The sequence below is a fragment of the Podarcis tiliguerta genome (genome assembly GCF_965153285.1).
Source record: "Podarcis tiliguerta genome assembly, chromosome: 13".
NCBI lineage: Eukaryota > Metazoa > Chordata > Lepidosauria > Squamata > Lacertidae > Podarcis > Podarcis tiliguerta.
Window position 1 is genome coordinate 36,236,242 of NC_139546.1, and position 20,080 is coordinate 36,256,321.

Below are 20,080 nucleotides of genomic sequence, written 5' to 3' on the forward strand. Positions count from 1 at the left end.
TACAGTGCTGCTGGGAAAAGGTCTTTTCCCCCTCCCAGAGGACTCTGTGCCAGAATTGGGACTTCTGGAGAGAAGGGGTAACCCTCCCCCCCCCAACTCTGGCTGCCCGCTCAATTGTGGTGCCAGGAAGGGAGATGGCAGGGCAGGAAAGAGGTCAGGACATACGTCAGCCCAGGGCTTCAAATAGCTAGCTGGGGTCATTGGGAGGCCTGCCAATTGCCTGCTGGGCCTATTAGATCACCTTGCTTTGGCTCAGCAAGCACCACAGAGCTCTGACAAAGATAGCTAGAGCCACCTGTAAGGATAGGTGGATTTAGGGAAATGCACTCACACCTGGCCCTATGGCCACAGCCATCTCCTGAGATCCAATCACCTCAGTTGTGGACCTGCCAGAACCTCACAGCTTTCATGCGGAAGGCACATGCTATACAGAACAGTGAGGTGTTTTAAATCTGGAAGCTTCGCCGCATTTCTCACCAGGGAATCAACGTTGAACGGACAGGTGAGGTTCATGAAGCATGCATGCGAATGCACATCCATTTCACACCAGGTCCTATTTCCTGTTCGGTCCCCTCCCTTCTGCAGCTTGTTTTCCCCAAACAAGCCTTCCATCAGTCTCAAGCAGGTACTTTGGGATGTTCCTTTCTGATTGCCCCACCCCACCCTTTTAAAGCATGAGAATAGTAGCAGCAGTGCTTGGACTCCAGTCCCAGGTTCAAATCCCAGCAATGAAACCTGCCAGCCTAGTTTCCTCTCTCAGGATTGTTGTGGAGATGAAAGCATGATAAGGAAAGGAAGCCCTGGACCACCAGCACTTCTTGGGAGAAAAGAAATGCAGTAGAATTTTGTAAATATATATATATATAGGGCTAGTCTTGCCTCTTATCAAGTCTTTCTGCGGCTTCTCCAACCACTAAATGCAAGGGGAAAGGGAACAGAAAAGTTTGTGAAAATATTTGATGCAACCCTGTGTCTACTTAGATGTAGGTCCTAGTGAATTCAGTTACTCTCAGGTAAGTGGAGCTAGAATTGCAGCTTATGCCTTCTCTCACCAGTGACTTTCCTAGCTTAACTACCAGACTCTGCAGGCAGCAGCCCATCATTGTTTTTGCCTGCATCGTTGCTCTCTCACACGACGACGCTCTGAACAAGCACAAAGTGCAATGATCATTCAGCAACTGCAGCCAGCTCTTATATTTGAGGCAGAGACATTAACACAAGAGCTGGTTTTCAAGTGCTTCTAAGCCTCACCTTAGAATAAAATTCATTGGAATTCATCTATCCCTTGGGACAAGAAAAAAGGGGTGTGTACTGGGTGGGAACAAGGAGTTTTCTTAGCTCTAAACTGCCATCTGTTGGTCATTGTCAAGGCAATTAAACAAGCATCTGTAAATCACCCCCATGACCCCCAATAGTGGACATGGAGACTTAAAAGACTGGCTCCTTTTATTTTCTCTCCCCACCCCATCCCATTTCCTCCTATGCCTTTCTTCTATTCCTTTTTTCCCCCACTACTGAATTTGTCTTGTAGCACCTTAAAGCCTACCACATGTATAGTGCTATATGCTTTTACAGAGGCCACTTCCATTATAATCTCAGAGTGCTATTCTCAGCAGGAGTTATAAAAGAGTAAGCTGCCCAACAATTGGGACAAGAGAGTCAACAATGCAAAGTAGTTGTATGTGTATGAGAAACCAAGTTATCAAGCAAGGTAGGAGAGTATTTGGCCACTAATTTTTTGAATTGACTGGCCTATGATGTATTCTTGGTGCAAATGAATCTCTGCAGAACAGGGAGCAACACAGCCTCTTTTGCCTTTTGGGAGGCAATTCAGCAAAATGACAACTGCATACCAGGGCTTGTATTCACTGGGGAAGAAACAACCCAGGTTTCAATCTATTAACACCAATCAGCAACGCCATGTTCTGGTTCTAATCCTTTATTGGATAATCTGACAACTGTTTTATGTAGCCTTTGTAGCCCGAGTTCGCTTCTTCTTCACCACCACCGGCTTCTGGCTGCGCAGAATTGCACTGGCACGACGCAGAGCAGCCTGAGAGAGAGTTAAGAGGAGAAGTGAGCCAACAAGAGCCTCCGATGGAAAACTGAGGCTGCAAAGCACAGCAGTTATTTCCAGGTTAAGCACCTCCAGCGGTTTCTTACAAAACCCAGATCCTGAAACACCTCATTTCTATACTGTTCCTCAAACTTGTAATACCCTCCTCTCCTCCCCGCCTCTTTTCAGATCTACCAACTTAAATGAGCAGAACCATCTTCACTCCTAAAGCAGGAGTGAAACAGAAACCCTTTGGCAATTTCTCAATGTCTTTTGCAATTCAAAACACGCTATCGTAACCCTGGTTTTACACAGAAGGGAGCTTTTCATTGACTGCACCACACTTTGAACATTCATAGCGTTAGATAGATTTCGTAAACATCTCAATTTTCACTCTAAAATGCCAGCTTACCATGCCATTTTGTTTCTGATGAATTGCTACCATATGCTCCATATGGAGACTAAATATATCCCAGTGCAAATCTACAGAGGGAGAAACCAAAAGGCCTCATCTTACCATGCGCAGGTCTTTGCGGTAGTTGTTCTTGCGGATGATGTGGCGGAGGCTGCTAAGAGTGGCACGGGCATTTTTGTTGATGGTGATCTTCTCGTAAGAGGTGGCTGGCTTCCGCTGGCCTGCAAGAGTGAAAGGTTAGGTCGCATGGATGGAACAAGAACCTAGAATCTCTAAGATGGAAGCAGCAATAGCAAATGACACACCAGTGCACTTAAGAGAAAAATATAATAGTTTGGAAGTCCTTACCATCAGCCCCAGTCAGCATGGTCAATAATTAGAATAAAGGTAAAACGGTAAATGTCCCCTGGACAGTCAAGTCCAGTCAAAGGCAACTATGGGGTGTGGGGCTCAGCTCACTTTCCAGGCCCAGGGAGCCGGCGTTTGTCCAGACAGCTTTTCGGGTCATGTGGCCAGCATGACTAAACCGCTTCTGGCACAACGGAACACCGTGATGGAAACCAGAATGCACAGAAATAACATTTGCCTTCCTGCCGCAGCAGCACCTATTTATCTACTTGTACTGATGTGCTTTCTAACTGCTAGGTTGGCAGGAGCTGGGAAAGAGCAATGGGAGCCCACCCCGTTGCACGGATTAGAACTGCCGACCTTCCTATCAGCAAGCCAAAGAGGCACAGTGGTTTAGACCACAGCGCCACCTACGTCCCTTCAAAGTAAGGAGAGATGTAGTCCAGCAACATCTGGCGATTCTCAGGTTCCCACATTATAGTCACCACGCGGGGTAGGCCAGTATTTTCACCCCATATTGCAGCTGAAGTTGAGAGACACAGTGGCCTGCCTAAGACCAACCCAGTAAGCTCAGCTTAATTTTTCAGCTCAAGACTTTCAGTCCAAATTCACGTTCTAGATGGCAGCACACACAAGTGAGGGACAATGGCTGATCTTAAAGGATGGGAAGATTCACAAAAGAGGAGATTGCCCTTCAAAGAGTTTGGTCGCAGTCAGAATAGGGTTTTATATGTAATCAGCACCTTGAATTGCATGGGGAAACAGACTGAGAGCAAGTATACCCGGTGTTATTTATTTTCCGCCTTTTCCCTTGACAGGACTCAAGGTGGCTTACAGATAAAAACAAGAACCGCTAAAAACACAGAAATATTGATCATTAAAATACAATTAAACACTGAAAGAATTAATCCTATATACATCATAAAGGGGGGGGAGTGGCCACACAATCGCAACAGCTTGCCCCAGTCAAGATTACCGCAGCAGCCTTCTGCACCTATTGGTTTTTCTGTGGTTTTCAAAGGCAGCTCCACACAAATCGCATAGCAGTAGCAAAACTGAGATATGCACGTAGGACCATAGCCAGAACTGACTATCAGGTAAGGCACATCTGGCAAAGCAGCTGAACTTCGGCAAAAGTACTCCAAGCCACAGCAGATTTGTGTGGGCATCCAACAAGCCGGATGCAGGAGATCTTGGGAAGCGCAACATCATCCAAAACAGGACAACCTCCTGAACCACTAGAACTCCTACCCAACAGCGCTGTTGTCTTGTCCCGATTTAAATTTCAGTTTGTGTACCTTCATCCAGCCTGCCACTGGCTCCAGACACAGATTCAGAACTGTCTGGCCTCCCCAGAACAGGGTGGCATGGAACTATAGAGATGAGTCTCATCAGCATATCAAAGTAAACCCACTCCCTGGCCCCAGATGATCTATCTCCAAGTGATATCATGTAGACATTGAAGAGCACTGGTGATTTTATGACCCCACAGAGAAATATGCAGACCTTAATTTTTGATAACATTTCCTGTTCCCCAAATCCGTATTTTCAAGCATTTAGAATTTCATTTTTAAACAATGGCTGGAATGAATATGGGCACTTGGGACAACCAGGCAGTGGGCAAAAGGGGTAAGTCCCTCTCCCTCCAGCCACAAAACTGCATCCCTCTGGCACTCTACCAAATGCTGCACTATCTACACACAAATTTTCTATGGTCTGGTGAGACTGCTTCCACCACCCTATTGTAGTGCTTATTCACTAAACAGATCTTTTACACCCTGCTCACACTCTTCCCCCCAACCTCCGCCCCCTCACTCCATTCAGTATTATTTTGCTCTAAACTAGGCTAACCCACCTGCACGCTTCTTGAGGACCACAACAATGCCCTTTCCATCAGCTGCAGGTTCCACCCCAACAGTCTTGCGATGAATCAGTCCATTGTAGCGGAAAGAGTTGCGGGCTTTGAGGTTGTTTGGTTCCTTGGAAGAAACAAGAAAACATGTTACTAGGACTCCTGGGTTCCAAGAGGAAAAGAGGAGAGCTTAAGAATGTGTTTGAAAGTGAGGGATTCCTCACCCCTTCAAAAAGGGAAACAGAATTGTTGGAAAATAAAACCTAGATCAGCAAAGTTCTTTAGGAAGGAAATAAGGACTAGAATTTTCAGCAAAGAGGGTAGAAGGTCAAGGCTCCTGATTTTTATTTTTAAATTGAGGGCAGCTCACCGTGCTATATATTTGCTTGTTCCTTTTGATAAGGAAACTCGAGCAGTTGCGCACTATCATCCATTGCAGATGGGCAGACATCGTGCAGAATCCTAGGGATGAGAAGACCAAGCAATGAGAAGAAAAAGAAAAATGCCATTGTCAGAACCCCAGTGAATATCCGTCTATGTCCTCACACTCTCCTGCTTTAGGTATTTCCCCTCTAATTTTATGCTCCTTTACACATTCTTCCTGTCTTGACATCCTGGTACCTCTAAATGTCAGACTCCTCTCCCAACATAATGAAAGAGACAATGTGCTGTTGTGATTAGAATGCTGGACTAGGACCTGGCAGATTACGCCCAAGTCCCCACTCAATGAAACTCACTGGCTCACCTTCACTCACTCAATCATTCTTTCTCTCTCTCTCTCTCTCTCTCAGGCTAACCTCACTCACTTGTAAAGATGAACTGGAGATGGGAGAAGTGTGTATGCCACCTTGATCTCCTTGGAGAAAAAGTGTGATATAAATGTAGTAACAAAGAGGGGGCTATGCTCATCAGATTCCTAATACAGAACACTACAATACAGTAGACAAAAGGCAATTATTAGGCCTCAAGAGTAGGCTATTTGTTTAAATACTACTTCTTCTATCAGTGAGTGGTAGTAGTAGAATTCTGTTGTATCTTCTTCCCCCTGATATGTCACAGCAAGTAGAGACACAGCCAATGATGGTAAGGGAAATATAAACTTAAAAGGAGGACAATAACATTGAGATCCTGTGATTAGGAAGATGCCTGCAAATGAGTTGCTGTTTACCATAAGACATAATCTACCCTTATAACATCGTTAACCAGGGTTTCCCAAAGTGGTGGATACTGAGCACCCTGAGGTCAATGGGACTATGTAGAAGGTAAATAAAGACCTTGGGGTTGAAATGAAGTTTACAAGGGATAGTGCAAATGAACGAACAACAAATTACTTAGGAATCATGAACCTCAGATAAAAAGGGTGTGGGAATATAGAGTGCACCTCCCTTGCCATTGAGAAGCCTCTGTATTTAATAAGATATCTAATTTTTACATTTTGGGAATCCTAGAGATGGCAATTGATGGTTGCTAAATGTTGATTATATATCATTCATGCTTGATTTTATTTCATTTACATTTCTAAGAATTTGGGTTCGGGTGAATGACATATTTCAAAGCTCATCATTGGATCAATGAACCCTGCATTAATTCTCCTTACCACACGCAGAGTCATATTATACCTTTGTAACATGCCACGCATTCATTCTAACCTCAAGCTAGCGAGGCACCAATGCACAGACTATTTCACACACACAAAAACCGGACTCAGGAGCTGACAAGCATCCTCAACACGGTAAGGGAAAGAGAGAGCCCCTTAACTGTTAAAAATTTAGCCCTATCTTAGCGCATACCAAAAGTAAAATGAACCTGCGCGCTGCCTCCGGGAATGAGGGTAGGAATTAGGCGACCCACAAGCCCTTTTTGTGCCCAGACAATTGAAATCAACCTACAAGACTGAAATGGAGGGACTGGCCACGTGACAGCCCCCTCCAAACCAACTTCCCCTCCCCACTATCTGGTAGGCCTCAGGCCCATACACTGCGGGAGAGGACCCCGAACCTGCCCTCACTGCCCCCAATTCTCTTCCCTCCCCTCCAACCGGGATAATCCCACTTCCCCCGTCCAGGACAAACACGAGGCCCACTCCTTACCCTCTTCTCGCGACGACGGCCGGAAACGGAAAAGGAGGTCCGGAGCCGGCGCGAGGGGGTTTTATACCAGCTCCCTCCCACCTCTCGGTGCTGCCCGCCTCTTCCGCTTTGCGGCGCAGGGAGTCTCGCGGGCACTTCCGGCCTACGTTCGAACAGCTTTTCCAACACGACTGTAAAGCTATAGAGGGGCGGGGGGAGAGAGGGAGGTTTCGCCACAGAGATGTCGAGGGATAGAGCGGCACCATCATTGCCTTTCAGTTTTGAACGAGGGCCTTTCGCGAAGCTTTCGGAAAATGGCGGCGTTCCTGTGAGGAGGGCTTCGGAAGAGCTCGGCGGCAGCTCGGAACCGCTCGGGTTTTCCTTCGGGCAGTTCTGCGTGACGTCAGGAGCGTTCCGAGAAGGCGGCAGTGGACGATCGAGCGAGAAGCCGGAGCCAATCGGAAAACGCCGGGAGCGCCTTTCGGAGGCTGTGCTCGGGCGGCTCAGTTCAGCGGCTGCTGCCTCTGGCGGAGGGTGGCGAGAGCCTGACTCACTTTTGCGCATTTTACACTAGCGTGGTGGGGGAAAGAGAGAGAGGGGAAAAAACCTGAATTGAGTTTTGAGGGACGCCGGTGCCGCTCCATTTGTTTTAAGCATTCATATACCACTTTTTAGATATACAAAACTCCAAAGTGACGTAATAAGGGTGAGTGGGAAGGGGATTTTTTAAAAAACACACGCACACCATAGCTGAATAAACACAAATTGGGACAAAATAGAGACTTAAGGCACATCAGGAGATTAACAAATGTAGTGTGGCATCATCTTTCCGCGGATCAGATGTGAAGTGACAAAATGGGTTGGGGTGTGTATATTTTTGCACATACCCTAGTAGCTGTAAATAAGCATAAGTACATGTACCTGAAATAACACAAAGGATCCCCCTTTTCTTCCCTACTTCTGCTTGCCCCCTTTTCTTCTGTTGTCTTACCTGTGATGAATTTTGTATTGTCAACTCCTTGCTGCGAGGACCTCTCCTCTTTTATCTTTTGAAAAGCAACGTGCATGAAGAAGGCAGGTTGTGTGTTGATAAAAAGCATCATATTTCTGGAGCCTGAGGCACCCACCATCTGAAAGTGCACACACTGAACTGAATGCATGAGTTGACGCTGAATCCCAGAAGATGGGAAGCCCTTTGGGTAGGCAGTTCCCAGGTTGGGGAATTGGGCAGTTTGCTTGTTCTGGACAGATGAGTAGTATTGGGCAGAGGGGGTGCTTATTGAGCCATTGTTGTCAATGGATGGTTCAATAAGTTTCTGCAGTGGCTCACTGCATCCCTTTTCCAGCTGAGGCTGGTGTGTGAGATACAGCCATCACCTGGACTGGGATGGCTTGATGACAGTGACCCATGTGTTGGTTAATCTCAAGATTTGACTCCTGGGTTGTGCACTCTGTAAGGCTGCCTTAAGGTTGGCTCAGAAGTTGCTGCTGTTGGACTTTCTTCGCCAACCGAGTATGCGCAGTGACTGGGGCAATGGAATGAAAACTAGCCTGCAATATCTTTGCTTATTTTATTTTAAATAATAATCAAACACTTACAACTCACCACTCTACACCAGCGAGTACCACACAAAGAATTAAAGGTAAAGGGACCCCTGACCATTAGGTCCAGTCGTGGACGACTCTGCGATTGCGGCACTCATCTGGCTTTATTGGCCGAGGGAGCCGGTGTACAGCTTCTGGGTCATGTGGTCAGCATGACTAAGCCGCTTCTGGCGAACCAGAGCAGCGCACAGAAACACTGTTTACCTTCCCGCCGGAGCGGTACCTATTTATCTACTTGCACTCTGACGTGCTTTTGAACTGCTAGGTTGGCAGGAGCAGGGACTGAGCAACGGGAGCTCACCCCGTCATGGGGATTCAAACCGCCAACCTTCTGATCGGCAAGCCCTAGGCTCTGTGGTTTAACCCACAGTGCCACCCGCGACCCTACACAAAGCATTAGGTCAACTTAAATACAGATTTCAAAATAATCAATTACCCATTCGATGCAGCAGATAAACTCCTCCCTGCTAATTAGCTAAATTGTTAAGATACTGCAGGTGTGTTGAATTGTTAAGAGCTCACAGATGTGCTGCCATGCATGTTATAATTACAAAGACATACCTCTGAGTAGCACCATTGACCACATCAGTATTAAGCAAACCTAACAGCCACTTGTGCAAAACTCCGCTGTTTAGGTTGTTAACGGAACAGCCTCCTGTAATCACGAAACACTTCTGTTGATGGAGCAACATGATCTGCCAATTTATTTATTTAAGACATTTATATGCCGCTTAAATAGTTACATTTCTAAGCAGCTGTGCATAAAAACCCACAATCCACTGAAAACTGGGACAATAAAACAAACGAACAAAAAATCAGCATAAATCCAAACACTCCTTTAAAGGTTCTGTTTGCTGACTTATAAAGCCCTGAACAATTTGGGACCTGGTTACCTGAGGTAACACCTGCACTGTCCTGGCTTCTGAAACCTCAGGATAAAGCCCTCTTGGTTGATCTGATGGCAACCAGGGGAGGGCCTTCTCTGCTGTGGCCCCCAGTTGCAAGCGGTCTGATGACTTGTGTGTGTGTGACCACCCAGGTTTTTAGCAAAGGCTCATCCCTAGAGCACAACAAATTCCACACTATCCAAGTTATGGCAGTTTGTGATGCGGGGCAGGGCAGGAAATGAGAGCCAATGTGGTGTAGTGGTTAGAGTGTTGGACTAGGACCTGGGAGACCAGGGTTCAAATACCTACTTGGCCATGAAGCTCATTGGGCGACTTTGGGCCGATCACTGCCACTCAGCCTAACCTACCCCACAGGGTTGTGGTGGGGGTTAAATGAGGAGGAGGAAAACCATGTGCCCCACGAAGGGCAATTGAGCGCCTTGGAGAAAAAGGTGGGATTAGAAATGCAATAAATAAATGTTTGAAGCGCAAGCAAATAAACAGCAACATGTTCTTCATTAGTTGACTTAAGGTTCTGCTCCAACCTGTTAACTCATTGCTGTATCTCTTATTCTCTGAGAATGAAACAGCAACAACAGCCTATAACAGGATATTTTCATCCCTCCATACACCTTAGAAGTGACTGGTTACCCCCCCAGCTCACTTTTCAACACATCACCGCCCCCCCGCTGTTTCCCCCTCAGAACTCTCTGTGATTTATTTTCCTGCCTCTTGTGACTTTTGTTCTGCCATGGAGATGTTCTCCCCTTGTTTCTTTTATGCCACCTTGTGACTTCTTTTATCTCTCTCTTTCTGTGTAATCTTTCACACCTCCCAATGACTCTGTGTGTGCTTCCTTGCGGTCTCACGCCCTCCTCCTCTGTTTTCTATTTATTTTCTCCTCTCATGCAACCACTTCATGCTGCGATTTTTATTTTAAAACAAAATAAATCCCCCTCGCCCCCTAGAAACTAATTTCACACTTTCTTCTGCAATCCTTGCTGTGCAAATTGCTTATTTGCTGCACCTTTGGGACAGGTCCTGACAGGGACCAAGACTGGCAAGGGGCTTCCAGAAGCTGGCACTGTGCCCTCTGCTGCAAGGGAAGCTCTGCAGCTGGCCCATGGACGGCTGCCCATTAGGGATAATGGGGCACTGCCTTACCAGCCTCACTTGCCATTGATGGGCCCCCACCTGCCTACCTTCTGACTTGCAGTCATGCCAGGTGGTAGTCCTATCTGTCAGCTTCCTGCTCCTTATTCCCAGTGCCTCCCAGAGTGGCTCCACCTACTGCTGCCCTCTCTGCCTTCTGCCCTGTAAGTCCCGCTGTGGCTTAGCAGATCCTGGAGGGAAGGAGAATGGCAGAGGGCCGGGTGTGTGTGTATGGGCCAAACTGGCAGCAGGCAGAGTGGTGGGCTCTGGAGGTATAAGACTCTGCCCAGGGTATCCAAGGGTGCAGAGACATTCCCTAGTCATTGCACTCAGCTCAGCATCTCTGAGCCAGCATGATGTAGAGTGGTGGTGAGACAACCATGAGTAGTCAGAGGGAGGACTGGGACGAGGTGTCAGAAGCTGAAGAGGTACCAGGGCTTAGTGAGCTGGGAGAGTCTGTGGCAGAGAGGTCCAGAATCAGAGACAGAAGCTGAAGCAGGAGGGAAGGGAGGCCAAGAGGCAGAGATGAGTCAGGCTGGTGAAGAGTCATGGAGCAAGTCCCTCCCCATCTCCCAGAACCAGGAGAGGCGTGAAAGAGTGGAGGAGAGGTTGGCTGCATGCAGACACAGTCTCTGATTGCTTGGGGAAAGCCCTGGAGAGGAGGGGACTTAGACGGATGTCGGGAGGCAGGGACTTTCAGTCTCAGCAACTGATCCATGGGGCAAGACCTACCAGGGATGAGCTGCTGTGCTCATTAGGTTTGTCACTCAGCCAAGTCTGTGCAGATCATGTTCTTGCTAATAAAGAGTTAACTCCAACTGGCCTGGTGTGATTTACTGCTGGCTCCTGCCTGACAGATTGATCCTAACTGGTGGAGATGCACACAGCTTAAAAAAAGGGATAACATGCCTATGGGCTGCATTTAGCTCCCCAATATTTTTGGGGGGATCGCCTCAAACCCTACCAATTTGTCATTTTATTTTAAAAAATGTGGCTGCCAGCTGCTTCTACCGTCGTGTGAACGTGGCCCCAGTTGCATTGGCCTGACTGGGGGACAGGAAGTTTCCCCAGTAAATGAATGCAGTTGATCAAACTTTGGGAGATCTGGTGGGCTAGCAGGCAGGACCACTCAGCCTCACCCTTTGATATAGGATCTGAGTTCATCTGTGGTCCTCTTGAGACTTCAGGACTGGGATTGCACACATTTTTATTTTTATTTTAAGAGAGCGGGAGAGAGAGAGTTTGGTTCAGGGAGGACGGGGTAATTAACAAGCTATTGATTGCCCAGGCGGGCTGATCGATTGGGAAGGAAGCGAGGTTGCGCTGAGCACCGGCCGCACAGTGCGAGGTTGTTGGAGGGGGTGCAGATGGCATTGATGCTCTGGCTGCTGCTGCTGCCCCTTCTCTGGGGTGGGGGGCTCCCGTTTGAACTGCACGAGGCCATTGAGGAGCTGCAGAGCGAGAACACACAGCTCCAGGGCAAGATCCAGAATCTCACGGAAGCCCTAAGTGAACTCAGGCTCTTCGTATGGAACCGATCGCAGGGTGAGACCCCCCAAATCTGGATCATGACCCTTCCCTTTCCTGGCAGCACCAACACTCCTCTATTCCAGCCTGTGTTCCCAGCGCTATCATCTCCTCTTTTATCCGATCCCATTCTTTTCAGTATAGGTAGATTTGTAGTAGCTCTCTGTTAGTTGCATGCAAAGCAAGTTACTAGTCCTTATCGGTATGTGGAAGAGCTTGGAAAACACTGAGCAGTTTCTGGTGAAAGATCGGAAGCTGGTACAATGGGAGCAGATTGCGATATCTTGTGGTCAAGAGGACATGTACATGCTCCTTGTGACAAGCAGAAATATTTTGTCCACTTAAGCGTGCCACATTTGGGGGGAATATCAGAAATGTGCTTCTTCAAACAGAACATTTTACTAGTGGCAAGAAAGCAACAACTTTGTGCTGTGTTTAGATCCCATGCTGAGCCAATGATGAATAAACTATGCGAAGTAAGGCGATATATATGCTAATTAATATGCTTTTAAAAAAAAGATTTATTGCAGAACTGGGGTGACCTTGAGATGGAAGCTCTGCTAACTGTGCTCATAATTAACAGCACTGATTTTGCTCACTAGGGAGGTGGGTTCACCTGCCTGCTGCAACCATCCAAAGGGCCTCACCTTTGTTGACAGCAGATCTTAAGAACTCCAGGGTTTACGGTGATTTTGAAATCCTGAAAATGTTCCCATTGGGTAGAGTGCTGCTGCATGTGATGATAAAGGCAACCCAATGTATAAATATCAGAATGCAGCTCCTGTCAACTGCTATGATTAAGACTAGGTAATGACCAAGCTACGATGCCTTTCCTGGCTGATTGGAAAGCAATTTACTCTTTATTGAGTAAGAGCAATCTATATGAAAATCTGTGCCCTCAAATATTTTCCATGTTGTTGATGTTTGAGTGATCCATATACATTAGGTCGCAGTGTGTGGGTACTGTAAATCAGTCCTTGGCTCTAGTAATGGGTTGGACGAGGGCCAACAAACTGAAGCTAAACCCAGATGCAGAGAGGAGGAGTGTGTGCGTACGCTATTGGTCTTCCCAAGGGAGTGGTGTTCACAGCACAGGGGGCTGGTGCACAATGGAACTGGTTGGGTGGGAGGCCCAACAGTAGGTGGCGCCATAGAGCCAATGACGGGCAGAACCAACGAGTTGTTATCTTCCCTGCTGAGTCTTACTAGTGAGTGCAACACTGAGACCAAGGAAGAGGAAGCTGGCAGGTGGGGCTTGGGGGCTGGCTGTGAGCAGACTGAATTCGGTGGAGCAGGGCCCCATCCGCCCCCATGGGCTAGCCTTCACTGTGTTCTTCTTATTGATCCACAGCTGCAACTGCATGTAAACAGAGATAGCCTGTCCATGTTATCCCTGTGCTGGTAATCTCCAGTCTAGACTACTGTACATTGGGCTGCCATTGAAGGTTGTTCAGAATCTACACTTGGTGCAGAATGCAGATGCTATATTACTAACTGGGCATTGTTTTCATATTAAGTACAATGTTATGCCCACAACACTGCTTCTAGTCTATTTCCAGGCCCAATTTGACGTTAAGCTGTTCGACAGAGGGCTTCCTGTGAGGGGCTTCTTTGTGGTGGTGCCCCAGTTGTGGAATACACTCCCTGCAGAGGCCCACCTGGTCCTTTCAGCCCCAGACATACATTTTTTATTTTCCTGAGATTGTTTTCCTCAATCCTGCTTACTGTTTTATGATTATTTTGTGGCCTTTTAGCTTATCATCTTTAGTCATATTTTACTTTTTATGAACCATCCTGGGAATACAATGGAAGGGTGCTATTAAAATGCTTAAAAATAATTTATTTATTATGCCTTATTAGCAATTGAGCGACTGGATCTAGTTCAGTTCACCATTGGCCACAAGAAACACCAAGGAAATTAAATGTTAAGTATCAAACAAGCGAGCGGCTTTAATATTAATAGGTATGTTCTTCTTAGTCAAATCTGTTCGTGACTCAGCTAGTGGTATTAAAAATGTAGCAGTGTTCCTCATATCTTTGAAATCATTATTTAAAAGTATAAAAGCATAATTTAAAAGTATAAAATATCATTTGAAGGATAGATCGGATATAGAATTCCCTTAAAATATCTGTGAGGTATGCCTTTATCCTTACAGCCTGGGATTGTATATAATTGTCCAGTTATTTGGTATTTGTCTTTTTTCTTCTTTTTAAAGTATGCTAAAATAAATGATCAAAAAGAAAGAAAAGATCTGAGTCCCAGTTGCTGAGGAAGGAAGGAGATGCACGCAGAATGGGAATATGGCAAGCGAAACGCTTTTTACTCCAATGCCAGAAATGTGCTTTTCCAAACTGAAGACCATTCAGATCTCATCCACAGAAGCTGGATATTCTGAAGTGACGTCTTAAAGACCTGGGCCAAACATAGTTTGATCCCAGTCAGCTCACACCCTCCAACATTTCTCTGGTGAAAATAGGGACGTCCCGTTCCACAATGATAATTTTACTAGTTATACCCCACACATCTTACTGGGTTGCCTCAGCACTCTGGACAGCTTCCAACATATATAAAAACATAATAAAACTGTAAACTTTTTTTTTTAAAAAAAACTTCCCTTTACAGGATTGCCTTCAGATGGCTCAGGGGGGCAGATTATACATTTCTCTAATTAAAATAGGGACATCCTAAGGAAAATCGGGACATTCTGTTGTTTTTTTTAATAAATATTTTATTCGGTTTTACATAAAAAACAAAAAAGAGCAACAAAAACAACAAACAATACACAAGAAACATACACAATTACACAAACATAAAATACCAAAAACAACAGAAATAAAAACAATCTTATCTTCATAATAGTCTTGCATTAACTTATTTCTCTGACTTCCCCAAATCTCCCTTCCCTGTATTCCAAATCATACAATTAAACAACAAATCCCTTCCCTCTGTCATATTTAAACTCTTTTCTTAATTTAAATATCTTAATTTAGCTTATTCAGTGCTTATAACTTAAAATATTGAGTCTTCCAATCTTTAAAATTTTAAACCAATAACCTTATACATTCAATCTGATGTTGTTCTAACATTCATTAATCTTGTAGTGTTTCTGTAAATATTCTTTAAACGGAAAATCGGGACATTCTGGGATCAAATCAGAAACTGTGACGGCTTCCCAAATCAGGGATGTCCCTGGGAAACAGGGACACTTGGAGGGTCTGTCAGCTCCATAACCTCTTTCTGATGTCTCAGCCCTTGAAGTAGTAATAAAGAAAACAGCTTAATGGTATGTGTGTGTTGTGTGTTGTCTCTTCCTTCCATCTCTGGGCTAGCAACATCCAAGCGGCTATTGTAGCATACATGAACAGTTTCCTCTGATCTTTGGGGCTCTCGGTACCTATAATTCCTAGTAGAAAAGCTCCTGTTTTTTTTATTTTTAGGAAAGGTTATTTTAAACATTTTTTTCATTTCATTATATATCATTTCCCAGAATTTCTTGATTATATTACAATTCCACCACATGAAGAATGGTTAATTTCACAACATGTCCTTTCCTTCAGGTTCTCATTCCACGGCTGAACACCTTCTCCGTGAGCACCTGCCTTGCCGCCCAGATGCCCACTGGCGAAACACGGCTGCTCCCCGCCTTCCAGAGCCTTCCTCGTGGCTCCTTGCTGCTATGCTCTTGATGGCGATGTTGTCAAAAGTCATGGGCTGAAAAACAACAACAACATTGGTGTGTGCGCATCTATGCACAGTGCTCCTCTGCCTCTGCCTGGGGAGCTCTGATGTTTCTCGGGGCTTCCTTTCCCACCTTCTAGAAGGGAGATCATGCTTTCTGACCTTTTCTTGGACTTTGGCTCCTGCACCAGAGGGTTTTGGGTACAATTTTTATTTGTGCTATCTTGCCTGTTGATTCTGGATTGCTTCTAACCCAGCCGGGTGGGCAGGGTATAAATAATAAAAGTGGTGTTGTTGTTATTGTTGTTGTTGCTGTTGTTGTTGTCATTGTTAAGTTGTGGGCGAATATATCAGACAACACAGCGATTCTTCAAACAGCTCTTGTTTATTCAGAGGCCAGAATAGAACTGAACTGAAGAGCTCAGTCAGCCTGCTTATATAGAGCTCCAGAACAATGTAATGTAGCAACTTTCTAAAATTATCCAATCGCTGAACGTCACTTTCGATCCTTCATTTGCATAACTATCTACAGTATCCCCCTGCTGGCCCAAGGTGAGAACTTCAGTACATAACAGTTATCATCATCATCATCATCAATGGACAACTTAATGTCTGTGAACAGGTAATTGAATGGGTGTACGCAAAAGCTCAGTGGTTGCTGAGCAGCCCTAAGTGATTGGGGGTGGGGCCCTATGAAGGGTACTTTAAATAGTAAGTTTAAGATGTTTCAGTGGATATTGTGCAGGCTTGAGTGTTGATCAAAAAGCTTTGGATACATTGACTCAGTTTTTGACCAAAAGGAGCTAACTTGGGGGGGGGGTCATTAGAAAGGGGTTGGAGTCTTTGATTTCTTGCAGTTTCTAAGCCTGGGGCTTAGATAGTAGATTTCTTGGCAATTATATTTTAACGCATCATTTCCCCCCACCCCGGCTAACTCTCAGGATTTGCTATTTAAAGGGGAATTCTGTAGATGACGCCCCACCGGATGTTGCTTTTTTCTTTCACGAGGAGGGCAATCACATTTGGGCAATTTCAGGTTGGCACAGTTCAAGTTGATTTGGAACGAAAATGCTTCCCTCTCTGTCACATTTTATTTATTTATTTATTTATTTATTTATTTATTTTACGATAAGTAACTGGGTGTGAAAATGGGCCAGATTTCCCGATGCAACGTGGTAGGACCTGCCGACAAACAATTCAGAATGAACACTGAATAAACAGGCAGCATTCCATGCAAACCGATGGAGAGGAATGCTCCATGGAAGCTGTCTGGAAGCAACCTTACAGAACAGACACCGAAAGCAGCTTCAGGTTGCACTGGGGATAATTCTGGCACCTGACAATATGACTGAGATAAAGCAAGACAGAAATGAAGATGCATACCCTTTTGCTAAAGTGGGCTTATTTGTGGTGTTCACAATTACTAAATTTATTGTGGAGGGGATTCATGGATGTGCGTGTGTGTCTGTCTATCTATCTATCTATCTATCTATCTATCATTTATCTATCTATCTATCTGTCTATCTATCTATCTATCTATCCATCCCCCTTTTCCAAGGAACTCAATACAGCAGAAATCTACCCACCACCACCACCTTTTATCATTACAACAACCTTGCAAGGTAGCTTAGGATGGGAGACAGTGGCATGTCCAAAGCTTCATGACTGAGTGGGGATTTCAAGCTGGGGTGCTAAAGTCCTACGCTGACTCTCTAACCACTGCACCACTCTTCCCCCCTCTCTCCCTCCCTCAGATCTAATGGTAACCTTTTAAGAATACATGCTAATGCCTGCTTGGAAGGAAGATTGTGGACTTTCAAAGCATGTATTTAATAACAACCTGTTAACTGGAATTTTAGCAGCTCAAACTTTCTCCTTTATTTTATCTTCATTCCAGGAAAAGCATCATCCTTCTAAATATCCGCTGGATGAAGCTGATCTTAAAAACGCAAGAGCAGTGCCAGGGGAAAAGGTCGCAATCTTCCTAGAAGTCTCCCAGTTCTGAGTCTGGCCAGTTCTGAGATGTATGTGGGAGCTTTTCAGTGCCATGGTAGAAATCCCCAGCTGGGAGGTCTTGACTTGCCTGAGGATGGGCCTGAGCTTTGAAGTGGTGAATTTCTTACAGTGGATGTGATTTCCTTAAGAAATGGCTGCTGTGGTCACATCCACACCATACCCAAAGCACAAATTTAAAGCTTCCCTCAAATAATCTTGAGAACTGAAGTTTGTTATGGGTGCTGGGAATTGTAGTCCTGTGATGGGCAAACTACAATTCCCAGGGTTCTTTTGGGGGGATGCAATGTGCTTTAAATGTCTGGTGTAGATGTCTATTTGAACTTTATTGACAAGCAGTTGTTAAAAGTCTGAGGAACCCCCCATTGGAAACAGCCGGGCTCTCAGTACCTGAGAGCCAGCTGCATTACAGCAGCAAAGAAATGGATCCCTATATGAACAGCTCCTTGATCTCCCTCTCCATCACATATGAGTAGCACCATCAGGCAGGACCCTCGCTCAGCAGAGGGAGCAGAAAGGCCCCTAGTACAACTGGGTCGGCTAAGCACATTTTGAAGTAATACACATCACCAGCTGAAGAGGGTCTCTCTTCCCCCTCCATAACATTAAATCCAGAGCATACATGCCTCTGTCCTTGAAACAATTTATTACTGATTAGGAGCCTCATACCCAGAGTTGCTTGGGAATTCTAATAATCCAAAAATCAGCGCTGTGAAACCAGTGGCTGAAATAAGTGCTGTTTCGAAAGGTTCAGTCTGCTGTCTTGATTCAAAATGGCATCCAGTTGTATCCAGACCTATGCCTTGATTGTCAGGAGCCAGAGTCAGTAATAAAACACCCAGTGTCAGAGAAGCTGACTCTTTATTCAAAGAAACCAAAACAACACAGGCCTAGCGATCGCAGTGACTCTTCCCAGTAGGTGTTGCCCCAATGTGGCAGTTGTGAGGACTGAAGGTCCCCATCTTATTATTGTTATTATTGTTATTATTATTTATTGAATTTATATACCTGGGGGTCTCAGGGCAGTAAACAGAATAAAATCGAGATATAAAACCACAAAATACACCGCTCTCTAAGACTCCTCCCCAGATTCCTTCCCCAGCAGCCTAAGACTCTGCTGACTTCTCTCTCTTTGCTCTGCCCTCTTCATTCCTCTCTGTTATGGGAGACCAGAGGTGGGGAGAAGCTGGTCACAGAAGGAGCAGGGAGATTCCCAGGCTTCTTCAGCAGCCTGCCTGCACTCTGCCTCTTGACCCGCCTCTGTTTCTGAACTGCCACAGCCTCTTCCTGCCCACTAAACCCTGTTACCTCTTCAGCTTCCGAGTTCCGACATTTCCTTCTCCCAGTCTGCTCCCTCTTCTTCCTCTGACTGCGCATCAAGACCCACTACCAATCTGCTGGCACAGAGCCCTCTTCTCATGGGGGCTCCTCAGCTGGTGCCTCCCCCCACTCCTCTGCATCCAGTCAGTCCACGACAGGGGTCAGCAAACTTACTGCGCCTTGGGCCGGTGTCTCCAGCACTGATTGTGTGGCGGGCCAGAGGGCGGGGGAGTGCGTGCCCATACTCATGCGCACATGCTATTTCCGGCGCACCGCCGGGTCAGAGGAGCACCAGAAATAGCTTGTGTGCATGGGCATGGGCCTCCTCCGACCCGGATGTGCACCGGAAATAATGCTTGCGCATGCGCACAAGCTATTTCCAGTGCTCCTCCGACCTGGAAGTGGCCAGCTGTGCAGCACAGTGCTGGTAAGAGCGGGCGGCGGGGGTTGCCGCGGGCCAGATAAACGAGTCCCTCAGGCCTTATCCGGCCCGCAGGCCTTAGTTTGGGGACCCCTGGTCCATGACATTGATCTCAGGAACCATCATGCCAGATTTGATTATGGTCTCTTAAGACGGGCCCAGATGCATAGAGAACTGACGACCAAAATACATATAGTAGATGATTACTACTTGTGCCTTCCAAAGGGGAGAGGCTGAAGCTGCTGGTAGGGCATTCGGTGTCTCCAAAACTGTTTGCTTCTGCAGGTCATGCCTACAGTTCCCTCGCTGCTCAACCCCAAAAAGCCCAGGGCAGATAAGAAGAAGAAGAAGAAGAAGAAGAAGAAGAAGAAGAAGAAGAAGAAGAAGAAGAAGAAGAAGAAGAAGAAGAAGAAGAGTGACCCATAAATCACAACTAGTAATGCCATTAGACACTGGTGTTAACAGTAAGGAAGTGCCTTTTCCTGTGATAATTATAAGGTGCCTGAGAACAGCTTCTCCTTATTCTCTTAAACTCCCTCTCAAAACAACAACCCAGGAATGTGTACTTCCAGCTAAAGCGATCAAAGGAACTTTAAGCAGCTGTATAAAAAAGGGAATTCATGCAGGGGAGGGTCATAACCAATGAGAGTGGTAGGGTGAAAGGCAAGGAGACAACCAGTAGAGGGAGCTAGAGCCAATGACAAGGGGAACCAGCTATTTTTGTCCCCACCCTCTT

At 45.9% G+C, this 20,080-nt stretch overlaps 1 protein-coding gene across 1 annotated transcript; it reads right to left on the reverse strand.

The window, feature by feature from the left end:
* Positions 1–1,923: 1,923 nt before the first annotated feature.
* RPL28 (ribosomal protein L28) lies at positions 1,924–6,912 on the reverse strand. The gene is made up of 5 exons (XM_083408845.1): positions 6,762–6,912; positions 5,042–5,133; positions 4,675–4,798; positions 2,574–2,692; positions 1,924–2,053 (listed from the first exon to the last, which is right to left on the reverse strand). The coding sequence occupies exons 2-5, from the start codon at positions 5,120–5,122 to the stop codon at positions 1,964–1,966; spliced, it is 414 nt and encodes a 137-aa protein (XP_083264971.1). The 5' UTR covers positions 5,123–5,133; positions 6,762–6,912; the 3' UTR covers positions 1,924–1,963.
* Between the last annotated feature and the right edge of the window lie 13,168 nt (positions 6,913–20,080).